Source organism: Lepidothrix coronata, unplaced genomic scaffold (genome assembly GCF_001604755.1).
Source record: "Lepidothrix coronata isolate B3197 unplaced genomic scaffold, Lepidothrix_coronata-1.0 Scaffold15, whole genome shotgun sequence".
NCBI lineage: Eukaryota > Metazoa > Chordata > Aves > Passeriformes > Pipridae > Lepidothrix > Lepidothrix coronata.
This window is the reverse complement of record NW_016690195.1, coordinates 3,019,120-3,037,266: the sequence shown is the minus strand read 5'-3', so window position 1 is coordinate 3,037,266 and position 18,147 is coordinate 3,019,120. Positions and strand designations below refer to the sequence as shown.

The window sequence follows — 18,147 nt, the reverse complement described above, 5'->3', positions numbered from 1 at the left end:
GAAGCCTCTGTTTTTCTTACTTCCGCAGGGATCCAGAGAGAGTGGTGGCACTAGGCTCAAGTCAGCCTTTGTAAATGTACTTGCTGAATACTGTGGTGGGTTAACCAGACACCCACCAAGCCACTCTATCATTCCCTTTACTCAGCATGTCAGGGCAGAGAATAAGATGGAAAATCTAATAGGTCAAGATGAGGACAGGGAGAGATCACTCATTAGCTACTGTCACAGGCTAAACAGACTCCACTTTTGGAAGATTAATTCAAATTATTGCCTTTTAATAACAGGGTAGGACAGTGGACACAAAAACAAATCTAAAAGAAACTTCCCTCCCCAATTCCTTCTTCCCAGGCTCAACTTCACTTATGAATCTTCTACCTCCACACTCTGAGCAGTGCAGGTGGATGGGATGCGGACATTGTGGTCAGTCGATAGCCCTTCATCTCTGTGACTCCCTCCTCATCGTGCTTGTCCCCTGCTCCAGTGTGGGGTTCTTTCCCAGGGGATATAGTCCTTAGTGAACTGCTCCAAAATGGTTCCTTCTCATGGCCTACAGTTCTTCAAGAACTGTTACACCGTAGGTCCCTTCCACGGGGTGCAGTCCTTCAGGAACAGGCTGGTCCAGTGTTGGTTCCCTGCGGAATCACAGGTCCCACCAGAAAACCTGCTCCAGCACAGGTTCCTCTCTCCATGGGTTGCAGTACCTGCCAGGAGCCTGCTCCAGTGTGGGCCCTCCATGAGGTCCCAGCTTCCTTCAGGGTGCATCCACCTGCTCTGGCACGAGGTCCTCCATGGGCTACAAGGGAAAACCTGCCTCACCATGGTCTGCACCATGGTCTGCAGGGCAATCTTTGCTCTGGTGCCTGGAGCACCTCCTCCCCCTCCTTATTCAAAAGGCAAAGAATAATTGGGCTGATGGGCATGAGTTCAATAACTACTTTCCTCTCTTTGCTGTACACACTGAGAAATTTTTGAAGAAAAAATTTATTACACTGAAACTAAGGCTAGAATACATTTCAGTAATGCAATTACAAAAACTATTATGCAGATGTTCAAACCATCCCAACAAAAGATACTAATGATGACCAAATATATTAAGCAATGGAAAGGCACAGTAGAGCTCTGGTATAAACCTCCTTCCACATCATGATACTACTATTCAGCAACTTCATAAATACCGAATAAAAGATACTTATGTTCAAGATAGAAGATATTTAATGGCAATTTCCCTCTTTTAACACAAGCCAACATCTTTCTTATGGGCAGCTTTACTGAAAATCCAGCAGTGCCAATGGGAGGCTGGAGCTGTTTTAAAATAGGTCATCATTATTAAGGAACTGCTTAGTCTTACTCGTGTAAGGAACAGCAGTCCCTTTGAAATACAAATTTTTTGTGGATTACTACAATAAAACACTCCTAAGCCCTTATCAAAGAAAACCTTGTCGCTATGAAGGGTGACAAAAAATGCTACAAATTTTAAACTGCTCTTTCTTATAGAAGACATGTATTTTTCAATTATTTCAGTAATAACCAGAATAAATATACATCGATACCTTTACTTACTATAATTAGCATGTGATCATTAACTATTGAACTATGATTCAGCTTCCATAGTGGAACTCCAGTTTCAATGAATGTTTTTTAATTATTATTTTAAAGTGTTATTAGACAAAATTATAAATCAAACAAAGGCACTATTTTAACCTATATTCCTTTCAATTAATTAACATCTTACATGTCCCACTGAGTTAAGAAATAGTTATTTATGTCTGAAAGTTAAGTTAGGACACCAGTGTCTATGTGATTATGGACTAATTCCATAACTTTTATCACTCCTGTTTGTGCAGAACAAATATGACTAATGACCATTCATATTATCAGTTAAAAATCTTACTAATTTTTTTTTCTTCCACCAAATAAAAGCTTTATTTATACAAGAGAATATCTGTGTTATAAAGAGCTTTGGAGTATATAACTCAGACAAAATTTTAGACAAGAACACTTGGCAAATTCTGCAGAAGACATGTTCATGTAAACACTACAAAGCAGCTAAAAACATTTATCTTCCAACCATGTCTAAATAAATTCAAAATGTATAAATGTAATTCAGTACTCAGCTATAGCCCATCAAACTTCATTCAGCTTTGGCCACCTGCATGTTCAGATATCAAGCAGACAGAAGAATTCAAGGTGTCAAATAACAAGTACTCTTCCTTGAAAGTACCTTTTCTAGGCCCAGTGCCTTTACAGCACCCTCTGCAGCATTTTCTCAGATAAAGTATAAAGAGGGCAGAAAAAGATATATTTGGATTTTTTGATACATATTTTTAAGCATGGAAGATACAGTTCTTAAAAAGGAATAGGGAAACTAGATAAAATAGTTTTCTTTCAATCATATTGGAGTTTTGCTTAACTTTACAACCTGATGGAATTATTTGATAATGTTCAGCAAAAAAATTAAAATTACTGCTTCACTTGAAATGTCTTCTTATGTGATATAAATTATCATGGAAGTAATATCAATACTTGAGAAATATTTCCCATTCAGTTAAATTTAGCTCCTCAAACCTACCACTTATATGTGAATTAGATTATCAGCAAAGCATCCACAGACATAATTTTACAACCAACCCAAAAAGCCATTATTAAAAATCAGAACAAGAAGCTTTATTCCATTCATAAATTAAAATTAAGTTGTTACTTTTAAATAGCTGGTACTGTTTACTGTGATATTTCATATTTGTAATGATACAAGTACTTTGAAAAAAGTAAGATTTCCTGAAGCATTTTAACTTTAGTACAAAACACGTGTTCAGTAAAAGCGTAACCCTCAGCCTTCTAAACGTGACAGTGATGCTATTTTTCTAGCTGTTAGATAATACATGGTTCAGCTGTTACTTACTGTGCAGCAGTCGGTTACACAGAATGAAATGAATCATAATCACAATGACTAACCAAATTAATGGAAGCATGCTGAATCAAAACCCATGTTCCCAAACTGTCTTAGGGCCTGATTCAGCAAAAATATATTTGATATTGGTACCACAAAATATCTTCCGTAGATACCTGTTTATCCAGATTTTTAAAGTAAGAAAGTGCTGAATTCAGAATGCGTAGTAAGTCAACAGTATGTTTTTAACAGACTACTATCAAAAGTGACCTATCAATTTGTAAGTACACAGTAGCTAAATAAATATTGTTCAAACAATACATAGTAAAAGTCAGAGGGTGTGTGAGCTTATAGAGTTTTCTTTGGGTTGTAATCTTATATGGTTTTAAGCTTAAAAGTAGTAGATAAATCCTGTTTGTAAGCCCCCATCTAGCAATCTGATGAGCTTCATCTATGAGATTCTATCTTCAAACTTAAGATATCCATCAGTCATTCTTATTGATGAATGACAAGGGAAGGTTTTCTTTGCAATGTACTTTTGATGATAGGTATGCTTAATCCCACATGCTGGAATGATTTTGTATTCCAAGGTCTTCTTTCAGATCTCATTCTTCAAAGGCTTTCTGAATTTAGTATAAAAAATATACCAAATCCTAAGAATAACCTTGGACTAGAAAGGAAACATACTCAGGTTCCCAGCAGTGAGTCTTAAATAGTAAAGTTATGGATAAATGAGCATATCCTAATTAATCATTGATAGAAATATAAGCAAAAGATGCAGATTGACAAACAAGGTTCTAAAGTAATCTAGAGAACCATAAAAATCAGTGCCAGCAGGGAATGTGTCCATGGCATTCTTATAAGATCAAATACTGAAGAGTTATTCTCAAAGGCAGAACTCTGCAGATCGGACTCAACTTACCTAGCTCAAGATGTCTGCAAGGTAGACTTCTACATCTGAAATATTCATACTATCTTCTTTTTAAGTCCATAGCCAGAAATAGGCTCTGTAATTCATCTGGCCTATTTGAAATGTCTAATTTAAAATGAGATGGATCACATCCTAAAGGCACCTCTTCATTTCTATTTGCTTCAAATTGAATCTAAGTGATTTCAAACATGGATGTCTTCCACTGTAGGTATTCAGATCTGGTCAGAAGAACCCCAAAGATTTTCTGGGCTCAATAGCACAATCCAAGCTCTAAATGTTGTAGCATGGGAATGAAAAAAATACCAATTAATTTTCATTAACCAAGCAGTTCTATGAGTGCTGAACTTAAAAAAGTCTGATTTTGTGAGGACTCACACCTTGTGATTGATTTACTCTGATATTAAGGTTGGTTCTCCCCTAGAAGAACTCCTTGGTATGAAGAATGGTGTAAGCAGAGTTTTTCACAGTCAGGAGTGTGGAAAATCCCTTACACTACACATCTACTTACTTTCATTAAACCCTTAGTAATTAAGTGTCTTTGGGCCCTCAAATTTTTGTCAAATTTTTTTGTAAGTTGTCTCAGTTTAATGAGGCTGAAGTGTCAACCAAAGCTTCCAGCAACTGAATAAATATAGCAGCAGACACAACTGTTTCCCTTAAAACAATTCAGGATTTCTGTATTTCAAAGGACATGCAAGACCTGTGTTCTAGATCTTTTATCAGCTCTTGCTGCCCTAATAAACAAGTTATGTGCAAAACTGGAAAAGTTTGTTCTGCATCCTAACAGTGAAGGCATACAACTGGGCAGTCAGGAATGTGAATGTATGGATAGGCAAGAGAAAGTCTAAATAACTCTGTTATTGTTATTTGCCTCTAGAGGCAAGTCCTCATTCTTGCTCCAAGGGCTGTTTGTGCATTTTATTTAAGCACTCCAATGCAAAATTCATAAGAGGCATCTGATACAGACAGAGTACAACTCAATGGGGAAGAAGACAAACACTGTGCATTAGCTGAGGTAACAAAATTCAAAATACAAAATGAAGAACCATTGATTCAACAACAGTTCTGCAGAAAAGCATGGTGAAGGTATAGTAGACCTCAAGCTGACCATGAGTCCGTAAATGCTCAATTACAACAAAAAACCCAAGCAGCCATGACACTCTCTGTACAAGGAAAGTGTTCTGTGCAAGACACATATTTTTATCCTCATGCTCTCCCTATGCACTTTTATTTGGAATGCTCTGTCTGGGTTTGGACACTGTGTTTCAAAAAAGATCAGTTAGTAAGCATATAAAAATCAGCAACAAGAGTGATCAGAAATCTAGAAAATATGACTTGTCGAGTCTGTGGAAAGGAGATGATGAGAATATACAGGAGGAGATATGATCACATTTGTGAAATACATGAAAGGTCGCTGCAAACAGAAAAATAACAGACTGCATTGCATATCCATTGAGGACAGAGTAAATAGCAAATGGCAGGAAAGAGATTTAGGTTTAACAGTAGGGGGAGAAGTCTAATGGTAAAGATAATGACTTTGAGTAACAGAGACAAATTATCTAGGGAATTCAAGGTATCTCCATCCCTGGCTGGGCAGTAGCTGGAGTCATTGTTCTCATACCTTTCAGTAGCAAACCATCATTTGAAAAAATGTAAAATTTTCGTACTGAATCCAAGAGTTTTACCCTGAGATCTGCTTGGCCCACTTCTCACCTTCTGCTACATAGGCAGCACAGCTCTTGCAGAGATGATTAGCTTGAATTCAATGTGTTGTCTGCTATGTACCCTCACCTCAGCCGTGAAGCATATTTATTTCACTGCTTAGGTGGGCCCTCACAACTGGGAACCACTAGGTTAGACAAATAAACGTTAGAAACTGCTCTCTTAGAGTTGGTCATGCCTTGAGGCAAAGGATGAATTGGAAGACCTCTTGAGGTCCCAGCTTGTCCTGTTTTCTATTATTCTATGTGTTCTCTGGGCTTTAAACAGCTTTAAAAGCATTGCTTCTCATTCATCCTTTCTGTAAACAGAAAAATATATAAACGCACCAACATTTAGATAAACACTACAAGGAAAAAGATTTCTTGCTAACACACCGGAGTACCCATTTCTGAAAAGTTATATGAAAGATGGTTGTAAAGTATTTTCCAAAATAGGCCAGCTGATTCTAACTTACAATTTTATTTAAAGGTCAAAACATTTGAAGCCCCTCATATGCTTAAGACAGTACACATTCTAAAGAAAGTCTGCCTTCACAAACACACAGAACCAAAATGCCACATAATATCGAATACCTAGCAATACCTATGACCTGTTACATGTTCTATGTACAAACAAAATATTATATTTGCTATAAGAAGCTACTCACCTTAAAAATATTAACGTCAAATAAAGAATAAGTAATCAGGAAGTATTTAAACAACTTCATATGAAATTTAAGAAGAAAAAACAACCCCACAGAGAGAATAAACAAAAAAAAAATGGGTTTTATGTGTTATTAAAAGTTTAAAGACTTTCTTACAAATTTTCTAAATTTTTTTGAAACTTTGAAACACTTTCTTGAAACACCAGTTCAACTCTTGCTAACTCCTGTTAGAACAAACAGAATATCTCACTATGTTTTTAGTAAAGGAGTTCAAAGTCTAAATCAAAGGCATTCTTTAGGGCCTCACATCAAACCTGCAAAACTCCTAGAGATACATAAAGCCAACTGTTATAACCATTACTCTTCCCCTATCAAAATGCACAAATTTGATTTCTTTATCAAAATGCAACTGAGATCACTCTGCGAGTATGTTTAGGCAGAGAAATGTGATAACAGCTGATATTTAAATTCAAGACTATAAAAGAACTGCCTTCTACCTTCAATGAAAATATCAGAGAACAGCAGAAACTGCTTTGAACCCTTACTCTCCAAAAAAATACATGTATTAACTTCTTAAATGCACCACTACTCCCCTATACAATCTTGTCCTGTTACATTAACTCTTCCAGTCTCAGGCCTTACTGACGCCTTTGCAGTTCCAAGACTATCTTGGAGAAACAACATGAGGACACAGTCACAACATAATATCATGCAGAAGCATCTTTTCAGCACAGCACTGATTTTGTAATGTTACTGTATCGCCAGGAGTTTAATAACTCATGAGACAAGTTGCTGGAGTTTACTGAGTTTACAAATGCATCACCAGATTTGATGTAAACTGGTTAATAAACTATAACATACCCTCAACAGACAGTTATTTCAAGAATGTAACAGTTCCTCCTGTTACACCACATAGTCCTGCAAAAGAGACAAAATCTAAACTCAGTAAGCATTGAAAACAATGTGGTCTGATTTGAATCTAATATTTATAATAAAATTAATGTCTGAAAGACAACTGCTTTTGAATGCCATTTTTAAACAATTAGTATTTCAAGAGATTCTTCCCTCTTTTGAGTCTAAATTAAAAGACTCTTGCCCACTTTTAAAGAGATTAGGTTATCTATGATAACTTGTAGCTATTAACCATGATATAGCAAGACACATGATTAAGACAGCCCACAGCATCTAAACTTAACTCAAAAGATCATCCCCACCTCAAAGCTCATTGCTAATGTATCGTGTCTGTTGCAGTCTAACAGGTACAGATGAGATCGTAACTCATCACTTTCACATCTTCTTGGTGTTTTACGTCCCCAAGTTTCTGTCAAAAAAAGCACCATCAGTGAAGATGTTGGGGAAATGGAAAGACAGTATCACACCAAAAAACTCCTTCTTGGAAAAGGGTCTTCAAAACTTCCCTAGCATTCTGACTGACTGTGGATATGACAGTAAGACTTTAAGAAAGCCACTAAAGCAAAAATGTGCGAGGTGGCATTAAATTGAAGAAAATTCCCATTCTGCTGGATTAAATTTCAAAATTCAAACTATTATTTTACTTTTTTTCTCCCTTTTATGGAACTTTCAATATCCTGCGAGTATTTTAGAACTTCATTGGCAGAGTAAAAACACATTTTACACCAGTTCTGCAGTAGCCTCACTTCTGTGTATTTTGACATTTACAATATATATACTAACTAGTCTGTTGTTTCAATGGAAAAATCAATTATTTGACATTCTCAGTTATTTAGATGTTACTCAGCTCACAGATGCACGCCGACAAAACCCAGAATGGACCATTCAGTCCCCTAACCTCATCTCCAGAGACCACCGCATTTCACCCAGTCACTGCTTTCTAGGAAATGGTCCCAGCGCCTTAAGTTGTGATCCCACTTTTCTCTTTCAGATGTAAAATTAAATGTTTTCTTCTTTTTTTTTCCCCAAAGAAGCACAGAAAAATCATTATGTGACAAGATTACAGAAAGCACACACTGCCTGGTGTTAAATATCTATTTTGGGGGTTCTTTGTTAACTAAATCCTGTGTCTTTTACTATTTTTGAGTCCCATATGATGTCAAGCCTTTCTACACCCAACTCACCCTGATTGTACCTTTTGAATGTGAGAACATCAGCACTATTGCCATCTTCCAAAATTTTACTCAACTTTAACATTAGCAAGCCAAATAATTAGTGTAACTGCCACTCAGTATAATCTCCAAATACATTCTGCTTAGTCACTAAGAGGAAGTACTACTGCTATCATTTGTAGACAGTGCCTAAAAGAGTGATAGATCCTTTAGAGAACAGTCGCAAACACTGAGTCTTCTTGAAGAGCAAATGGTACAAGGTGTGACAACCTGACAAGTATTATCTACATAATAAAATGTCTAAGCATGTGATAAGAGTGAAGAGCAAGGAATAATGACAATTTTGAGAGAGGCCCAAAAAGCAGTACAAATTGTTAAAACAAAAGAAAGGAGTGGTGATGAAGAATATTAGGAGGGAGCAGAGAATGAGGTAGTAGGAAGAGAAGAGGACAGACCAGGGCGGGGCAAGGGGTAGGTATCTTCCTTGACTATATATATTTATATAACTTCCACTATCATTTATTTTATACTGCATAAAGTTATTACTTTTAAACTCACCTTGAACATATTGTATTTTATAATGCATAGAAACAAAAGCAAAATGACGAGTGGTGTAGCAACAAACTGTTCTAATCAGAATTCCAAATTCAGACAAAAGGCAGTGCAAAATTAGGGAAGCATAACTAACAGTGCCTGGAGTCCTAGTTTACTATTTAGTCAAAAGCAAATCTTTTTGCCTGACCCTATAAACTTAGGAATTCCTATATTTATCTCTATTTTCAAAAAGCAAAATCAATTCATCCCTCCAGCCCTAAAATCCAAATCCTAAATATATAATGCTTTTAAAACAGTGTAAATCTGAGTTTATTATTTATAAAGCAGGATAATTATTTTAAAAATAGCACAATAGCTTTGTGAGGCTGATATTTACACTGCTGTGACTCACAGCCATCCCTCTATTGCTTCCTCTTTCCCAAGTGAGCCTCCTGCCCCACATCTCACTCTCTCAGAGTGCCATACAGAGCCCACACATTCCAGCTTCCTTAAGGTTTCCTTGTCAGAGATTTTGCTTCAGTCAGTGTGGCTACCCAATTTTTACCATGTCTGTGCAATCAGTGACACAGCAACTGAGCACACACAGGCCTGTAGTCAGTTGTACCTTCCTAAAACTCACTCTGGACTTGACAGTGGTGGCTAACAGAGAGCCACCATTCTCTAGCACACCCACCGTGTTTCCACACGTCTTCTCCCCTTGGGTAAATCAGATGACAATGGCACAGACACATTTAAAAGAGGTGTTTTATAGAGACATCATGGTAAACCTGTGATGCTTTGCAAATACATGAAAAGTTGGATGATTTCATAATGAAATTTCTCTTGGAAAAATTTCGTCTTCTACTGGGTCAAACTGTCCATGCCCATGAAAAGCTGAAATGCATGTCTTTTCAGAGCTGTGAGTCTGACTTTGGAAGGAGAGCATTTTATCTTTAGAATTGCTAGGCAAAGGAGCTGGAAACTCATGATACTGCAAGTAGAAAAGTGTATATGCAGATCACACAGGCTGAAACAGAAATCTTTATAAATAATGGCAGCATCCTAACATCTCTTAATTTTTTTTTCTCTGTGCATCCTCTCAATACAGTTCTTTGATATAGAAACAAAGAATAAATGAAAAGTAAAAAGGCACAAGACTGATCCCATAAATCAATCCATATGCAGGAAATGTGCTGTCTAAAATCTGTTACAAAGCTTACACACACAAAACTAGATTTTATAAGAGGAGGGATGTGCATAATGTGAAGGAAGAGTCATCATCAAAAGTTCTATGCTGTATCCAAGACAGTAAAAAATCCACAAAGATAAAAGTTGAAAATATGTAAATATTCTTAAAACAGCAGATAAATACTTACACCCAGAGTACAGACATAAATTTTCTGTCACATATTATGCATATCAAATATTATGCAAATTATACATTCAAAACCCTTGTCAAAAAGACACCTTCTTAGTACATGACATTCAAAATGCACACCAAGCGTCCCAAAAATTTCAGAAGAGAGATAGTCAAAGCATCAGAGTTTGCCACTCATCCTTTTTAAAGCAGAAGCTCCACCACAGGAACATAGTGCACAACTGTAGCTCAGCGTATTTCACAGACCAAACCAGGCCAAAGGAGAGAGCAAATCTGGAAAGCTTCTGCTTTCCATGCCATGATGTTCCAGCAAATCCTGGCAAGAATTCATGCTGACCTGATCACTATTAGTTGCTACAGACTACAACTCGATACCATCTGCATTTCCTTTCCCTAAAAACAGTAAAACAAACATAAGGAGAAGTTATGTATCTATTTTAAATCCACACATATTTACCCCAGGGAGCGAAAGGAAAAGAATAAATAGTCCACATTACAGATGTGAGTCACACTACTTAATGCTCTTTTGGAAAATGCTCAAATACCACAGTGATGGGCACAGTATAAGAGTTTGAAAGACACAAGATAGAAATAGAATTAAGAAAGGAAGCAGAGCCCAGGAACCAGTCATTCATACTGACACCCAATCACCACAAATAAAAAAAAATAAATTAGAGAGAAGACATGCTTGCTGCTTTCTTCAACATTTGAACAGTTCTTGTGCTAATATCTCTAAATGTCAACTCTTGTTTTCAGCAATTTTTTTATCCTGCTACATTTCTCCATGGAATTAAATGACACAATTTTATTGCTTAGACAGACAAAAATACCTTCCACTTCAAAAGGAGCTTGCCTTCGAGGAGAATTACACTTGAACAAAGACTGCAGGATTTAGCTCTATATTTATCTCTATGCAATAACAGCAGTTCATTCATATAAATATGGGGGGTTTCTTTCTTCTTCTTTCTCTTCTCTTGACAGAAGGAAAACATCTATCAAGAGAATTAAACTCAGAAATATCCACCTAAAGATGCAGAACAATCTCTGATAATACTTTGGTGGAGAGTTGTTCTTAATAAGTCTGTAGATATTTTCAGAATAAACATGTACTTGATGGTTCAAAGAAACACTTCATTTTAAGAAAAATTAAACTGGTGAGTTATTCATCTGACACCAGACCACGTCTCAGCATCCTCTAAAATATTGTAGGCTATCTATTCAAATTCTATTGACAACAGCGTTTTCCTAAGAGAGCTGCTTTAGGCTATCCCTTTTGTATAAACTTTACACCATCCCATTTCCCCCACAGTTTACCCAAAACTCAAGAGGACACTTTAGTGAGACATAAAGAGAAACTGAATGCCACACAAAGTTTATCTTTAGAGTTGCTGAAGACCTTTCTTTTGTCCACTGTCTGCTTCTGAGATTCTGAAAACTACACATGAAAACAGTTCTGTTTCATTTCTTAAGTTGGTTTTACCTTGCCATTACTTGAGAACAGTTTATTCATTTGCAAGCTTACTAGTTCAAGCTGATTCAAGTATCATACTGAAATCATACTTTATATTTGATCATAAATATTATTGTCCACAACAAAAGTTGCCAGAAACCTTCTTTAAAACAGTAATGCTATTAATATATATTTAAACTGCAACTTGAATTCCTTGAAGACCTGCAATTTGCAACTTGAACTTCCATTTCCTTCTTTGTTAAAGATTTTTAAGAGTACAGAAATTTTAGAGAACACATTTGAATTTATTTTGATATATCACACAATTTAGTAATGTAAAGGAGTCTAAATTGTTTTAAAATAAAAGTATTACAATAGCAAACAAATTGTAGAGCAAGAGGCTAAGAGGTGGTGACGAAACAGGGTATGGCACTTTATTTCCAGTGCTCACATTACACTAACATGTTTCAAAATGTTCACCTCAAAAAAATCCTTTTTTAACAGACTTTGAAATGTTTTTAGGAGATCACCTCGACATTTAGGAGCTGTCACATAAATGATATTTGAAGCTTTTGGTATGATGCTAACAATAATGCAATGAATCTTGGAAACAGACTTCAAAGTCAGCAACTAAAGCCCAGAGGACAGCTTCCAGGTGCTAAGTGTGAAAGGCCAGCTGCAGTTAACATGCCCAAGGCACAACACTAATTTCAGTATAAAAAACCGCTTAGTGCTTCAGCTTTCTCACACTCATCAAAGTCACGTCCACGATAGCGGTAGCTTTGCTTATTTTTAAGCCATTAGAAGTCAGCGTGGTTGCTCTGCCACGGAGGGAGGACAGTTTTGTCGACTTTACTCAGTGCCACCCAGCCCGGCTAGGGAAGGACACGACCCACGCCGCGCACGGGAGCGGGACCCCCGCGCTCCACCGAGACCGGCGGCCCGCCCAGGGCTGGGGCACCGCACACGGGGAGAGACCGCACGTCCCCGGGCCCTCTGCTCCGCGAACACCGCCCCGTGCCCAGCCGGGAGACCGCGGACAGCTCCCGGTGCTGAGCCCAGCCGGGAGACAGCGGACAGCTCCCGGTGCTGAGCCGAGTGGCCGTGGACAGCTCCCGGGGCCGGTGCCAGAGCCGGGGCCGCCCCTACGGCCGTGCCCCGCTTCCCCCGGCGCCGGGGCTCACGCTTGGAAAGAGCAGCGGGGCGGGGGCGGGCGGCAGACACGTTGTCGGGGGAAGATGGCGGCGGTGGCAAACCCACCCAGCGAAGCGGTCGGAGCCCAGGCCCCGGCGGTCCCGCTCCGCCCGCCAGGGCCGCCGCCGCCAGCGTGGAGCCCGCCGCGCCCCCGAGACGGGGCTCGGTGCCGCCGGTCCGCCCCCTCCGGCGGCGCCGACCGCCGCCCCGACCCACCCCCGTCCTGCCGGTGGCACACGCCGGGTGAGGACGGCACCTGTGCGGCCATGTTGGGCGCCTGGCCCCGCCGGCGCCGGGACGCGCGGAGCCGCAGCCGCCCCGCGGAGCGCGGCCGAGGCAGGCGGAGAGCCCGGTCCCCTCTCTGCCGCTCCCGCGGGTCCCCCCCGCGCCGTGCCCCACACTCGCCCGGCGCCGAGCACCCCTGCCCGCCCCTGCCCGCCCGGCTCCTCTCTCCCGCCCCGGCCGTGCCGCCCCCCGGGGCCGGGGCAGAGACTTCCGCGGCCGCGGGCCCGGGAGGACGAGGAAGGGATGCGCCCGCCCTTACTTGAGCACGGATTGCTCCTTCTCCTCTTCCTTCTTCTGGCGGTCCATGACGGCCAGGATGATCTTCCGCTCTTCCTCCGTGAGGTGGCTGAGGTCCGGCATCTCGGGCTGCGGGGCCGGAGGAGGCTGAGGAGCGGCGGGGCCGCTCCGGGGCCCGGCGGGAGCCGACATGTTTGGTGGGAGCTGCCGCCGCTACGGGAAGCGCTGCCCGAACTCCGGCAGCACCAGCGGGAGCGGCCGGCGCCGGGAGAAGCACATACAAATCAATACCCTGTAATCAACCGGCAGCCTAATGACGGCCCCGCCGGGGAGGGGCGGGGTGCCCGTCAGCCCCGACCTCGCACCCACCCGCCCGGCCGCCGGCGGCAGCGGGGGGACGGGGACGGAGGGGCCCCGGGGGGCGAGCAGGGGGAGTGGGGAGGGGAGAGGGCAGCACCGAGAGAGGAAGGGCCGGGGGCGGGGTAGGGAGGGAGAGAGGAGAGGGCAGGATTAGCGGCGGGAGAGCTGTGGTTTGGGTGCGAGCGAGATTATCCCAGCCCCGAGCGCCCGGCGGGGACAGGGGGGACGGAGCCAGCGGCGGGGGGTCAGGAGACGGGGGCAGCGGCTGCCGGGGGGGGCGAGGCGGGTGCCGTGCGAGAGCGGAGCCCCGGCGCCCCGGGGCGCGCAGCGGGGGAAGCCCCAGCGGGCGAGCGCCAGTCCCGGCCGCCGGCCGCGGCTCATAATTCCTCGCCGCCGTTCATGGAAGGGGCCGCGGGGCGCCGCGCCCGCCTCCCGCCGCCGCCGCCTCCCGCCGCCGCTCCTCGGCCGGGCCGCGCCGCTTCCTGCCGCCGCCTCGCTTGGCTGGTGCCCTCTCGGCTGCGGGATGGAGTCCGCCTAACCCATGGCATGGCGGAGAGCCGGAGTCACGGGAGGGGGCTCCGCATCGCCCCGCCGCCTCCCCCGCCTGAGCCGAGCGGCGCGGGGCGATGCGGGGCCCGGCTGCCGCCCCTAGCGGCGCCGCGCGGGCTGGCGGCGGGGGGCGGCGGGCGGCAGCTGCCCTTATTTATTTATTTATCCCTGCACGAAAAATGGACGCGATAAAAATCACGCGAGGAAGGACAAGGAGGAGCCAAGGCGCCGGCGACGCGCTGGGAGGACCGAGCTCGGTGGCTGCGGGGGGGCGAGGGGGAGGGCGGGGAGATACTGCGCGGCCGCCGCTCCCGCCGCCGGCGCTGCCCGCGGGGCGGGCCCAGAGTGGCACCCGCTCGGCGGGGCCCAGCCCCGAGAGCAGCCCCGGAGCGAAGGAGCTGGCGGGGGGAGCGCCGGCCCCCTCGAGGAGGAGGAGGAAGCATCGGGAAGGGCGAGGGGGAAGCGGCTCTGTAGGGCGGCAGAGCCCCCATATCCCCGTCCACTCGAAGGCCCGGCGGCGCAGTCCGAACTTCGGGCTGAGCACTGGAGAGCAGCGCCAAGGGGAGCGGCGGGATGGGCGCAGGGCCGGCCTCCCTCCCCCGAGCCGGGAGCGACATCGCTGTTCAGCCGTGCGGGTCCAGCCCAGCAGAGCAGCTGATCCACCATCGCCCACAAACACCCTGCTGGGGTGTCCTTCGGTGTGAAATCTGCCCCAGAGACTGTCTGGACAGATTCCTCTTACCCAGAAGAGCAAGACTGTGGCACCCATGAGAGAAGTCTGGAGAAGCAAGCCCTCCTCTCATGTGGACACCAGGTAGTGGTGGAAGAAAGCTCTCAGATCTCTTTTGCTACTTTCAGTCCCCCACCTGAGCAGTCATTTTGGTGGCAAGAAATTATTTCTGGAAAAAGTATCCTACAGTACCCAAAATGCCATCCAGCCCAAATAAAAGGAAAATACCCTATCCAGGAATGCTGAAGAAACAATTGAATCCGAATCTGTAGGTTTTCAATCTACAAGTGACAGTTCTTGCTGTTCTCTCACAAGATGTAACTCACATCAGTGTTGGTTAACATCTAAACATATGCAGCAATAATAAAGTGGTTTTGTAAGGTTTAGTTTTAACAGTTTAAAATCATACATTACTGCAGCTGGTGCTATTTGTAATGGATCATGACATCGACTTATAACCAGGTGAAAAGGCCTGGGGAAAAAAGTCATCTTCCTGAAACTATCATGGTCCTCATTAGCTGTATTTCCACAGAGAATAAATTCGAGGATGTAGCTCCACTAGCTAACAAGTTCCACATGTAGTATTGGGCTGAAAACCATTCTTTTGGGGAAACAAATTCTGGAGGAACAGATTGCCAAAAGGATAGAGACTGGCTGTGATAAAGCAAGTCTTAACAGTAATCCATACCTATTATCATGCACATATATTAATCGAAATTTAATTTTGTCTAAAAAATGTCATTGGCATCCTTAGCTGAAGGGACCCTGTTCCATTTCTTAATGTAAAAATATGTGTAATAGATCTTTTGTTATTATACATAAACCATTGTGAAGACATTGAGCAAATTATATAGATGCAGATATCCTTGTAAAATAAACTGTATGATTTTTCATTCAGTCCTGAAAGCATTCTGCTCTTTCGGTCCACATCACCTTCACCTTTCAGACTGGATTCCAGCCAGCTGGCTCTCACCGAATTCTTTGTTTCTTCCAGGCACTAGATAAATTTGGCATTGAAGTCAAAAAGAGAAGGAAATGTAGCACCATGTGTCATCAGATTACCAAAGATAGTACAGTCCTTATCAATCTATGAATGTTGAATGGAGGAATTAACGGCACTGACCCCTTTGGGAAACTACATTTTATCCTGAGGAAGTGGAGAAAAAGAGAAATCACTCAATCACTTCTAAGAATGATTAAAAATAACCAGACCACTTGAAAGCAATCTCTCCACCCTGTCAAGTTACACAGTTGGTTCAAAAATATTTCATGCCACGCCTCAACCATAAACACTAACAGTGTTCAGGCTGTAGTTTTGATTGCAAGACATGACTGCAGTCCTATGTGCATTGCTTCATTCATCTGAATTTTTTTCCGATGGACATTTACCTCTGAACTTTCTGGATTTACAGTGACTACTTCTGTAATAATTTCATTGTGCCTATGATTTTTCACCCACAAATTACAAATACTTGCTCTCAGCATGACTGTAGAATTTCAAGAGCTTTCTTTTCTCCCTGGTATTTGTTCTGTTTCTGCTAAATCCTATACCAGTAAGTGAATAACTATAAACAAATAAAGCCAGGGACAGGAACTGTAATCCCTATATTATTTAGCTATTGGCTTTGAAAAGAGAGAGCAGATTCAGAGCAGATGACATCCTCAATGAAAAAATGGTTCAACACAACCTTTCTGTGCTTCTACCTTCCTTTCTCCCAATCATTTCCACCTATCATTCCTCACATTTTTCTGCAAATAAAATCAAACATCATTTGCTCATGTTCCTGTCAGCCTGCACTGAATTGTCTCATGTTGTCACTGTTATTTACATGACCCAGGTGACATATTGATGAAAACATACTCAAAGCACAGACTTCTCTACCTACTCCAGAGTAATGGTGTCAATGATAATCTACAATCAACCAACAATAAAAATCACTATCATGTAGTATGATCATTTACAAAACTGATTTTTAAGGAGCATTCATTTGCAGTTACCTCATCTGTAAATTTTGACCTTCATGTTCACATCCCCAGGTACCTGCTCTTCCTGTTCATCTCAGTTCTCATTCTAAACTCACTACCACACTCTGAAAAAGCAGATTCCCACAACTGCTTTACAATCTTCTGCTGAAATTGTTCTTTGCTGTAAAATCTGCAAATGAAAATTCACTCCAGTTGTATATTAAAAGCACATGATACTTTATTTTGGTGGCTTCTCTAAGTCATCTAAATGTACTGACACCAGCAGAGTTAATAATATAAGTTTTCTGATACCCTTTTTTCAGTCTGTTCCTTTTCAGTTCTGCTAGACATGAGGGGTTCCCAAGGAAACAGTGGCATTGTAACCTGGTTTTATATATCACCACAAAACGTCTTTCACTGAGGGTCTCATTATACTTACTCCCATTTCCTTCCTCATAGCAACTACAAGAGCAAATGAGTTGGTAGATTCAAGCATAATTTAAGCATAATCCTTTCCTGAAAAGGAAATGCTAACATCTGCTTTATTATGTTTTGTATAAGGGAGAAATCCAGTGTAACTAATTATTTATGTTATTTTTGTCACAAGTTGAAACTTGGAAAACATCTTTATGGAAAGGAACTTTAAAGTATTCCAGTATAGATCAGTGAGTGGAGGAAACTAAAGACATATTTTTGGTTGAAAATGTCCAGTACTCAGACTCTCAATCAAATCAGATGTATAACCAGCAAGAAATGTATCCTGTAGGACACTTCCTGTGAGCAGTTTGCAAGGAGCTCTTCAAATTCCCATTGAGGAAGGACAAAACTACACTGCAGGAATTTGTGATTCCCAGGTGCCATCAAACCATCACGGACTGGTTTTCTGGTGCAGTCTTGGATCTGTCCCCGCTTTCTCCTGTCTAACATGAGGAAGCTAATTATATTGTATAATGTCACCTACATTGCCATTTGATTTCTTTCATGAAGGATTTTGCTTACTATGTATGCATTTTTTTTTCTGCCCCAAGTAAATTTCTATTAGTTGGATACTTGCCCACAAGTGATTTGAAGAATGCTAGATATTTATCGGTAGAGGTTAGTTTTCTTCATTTGTTACTCTCATTTCCCATAATAAAGGGTTATCCATAGTATACACAGTATTGACCATAATCCTATGTCAGCTATACTCAATGAAATA

At 42.1% G+C, this 18,147-nt stretch overlaps 1 protein-coding gene across 35 annotated transcripts in view; it reads right to left on the bottom strand.

Moving 5' to 3' along the window:
- Nucleotides 1-13,720, bottom strand: part of RIMS2 (regulating synaptic membrane exocytosis 2) — a 448,944-nt gene extending 435,224 nt beyond the window's left edge. For all 35 annotated transcript variants that reach the window (XM_017806448.1, XM_017806450.1, XM_017806455.1 and 32 more), the window contains exon 1: nucleotides 13,368-13,720. In XM_017806448.1, coding sequence (XP_017661937.1) covers nucleotides 13,368-13,537 — 170 coding nt within the window. In that variant the 5' untranslated portion in view covers nucleotides 13,538-13,720. The remainder of the gene's footprint in view (nucleotides 1-13,367) is intronic.
- Between the last annotated feature and the right edge of the window lie 4,427 nt (nucleotides 13,721-18,147).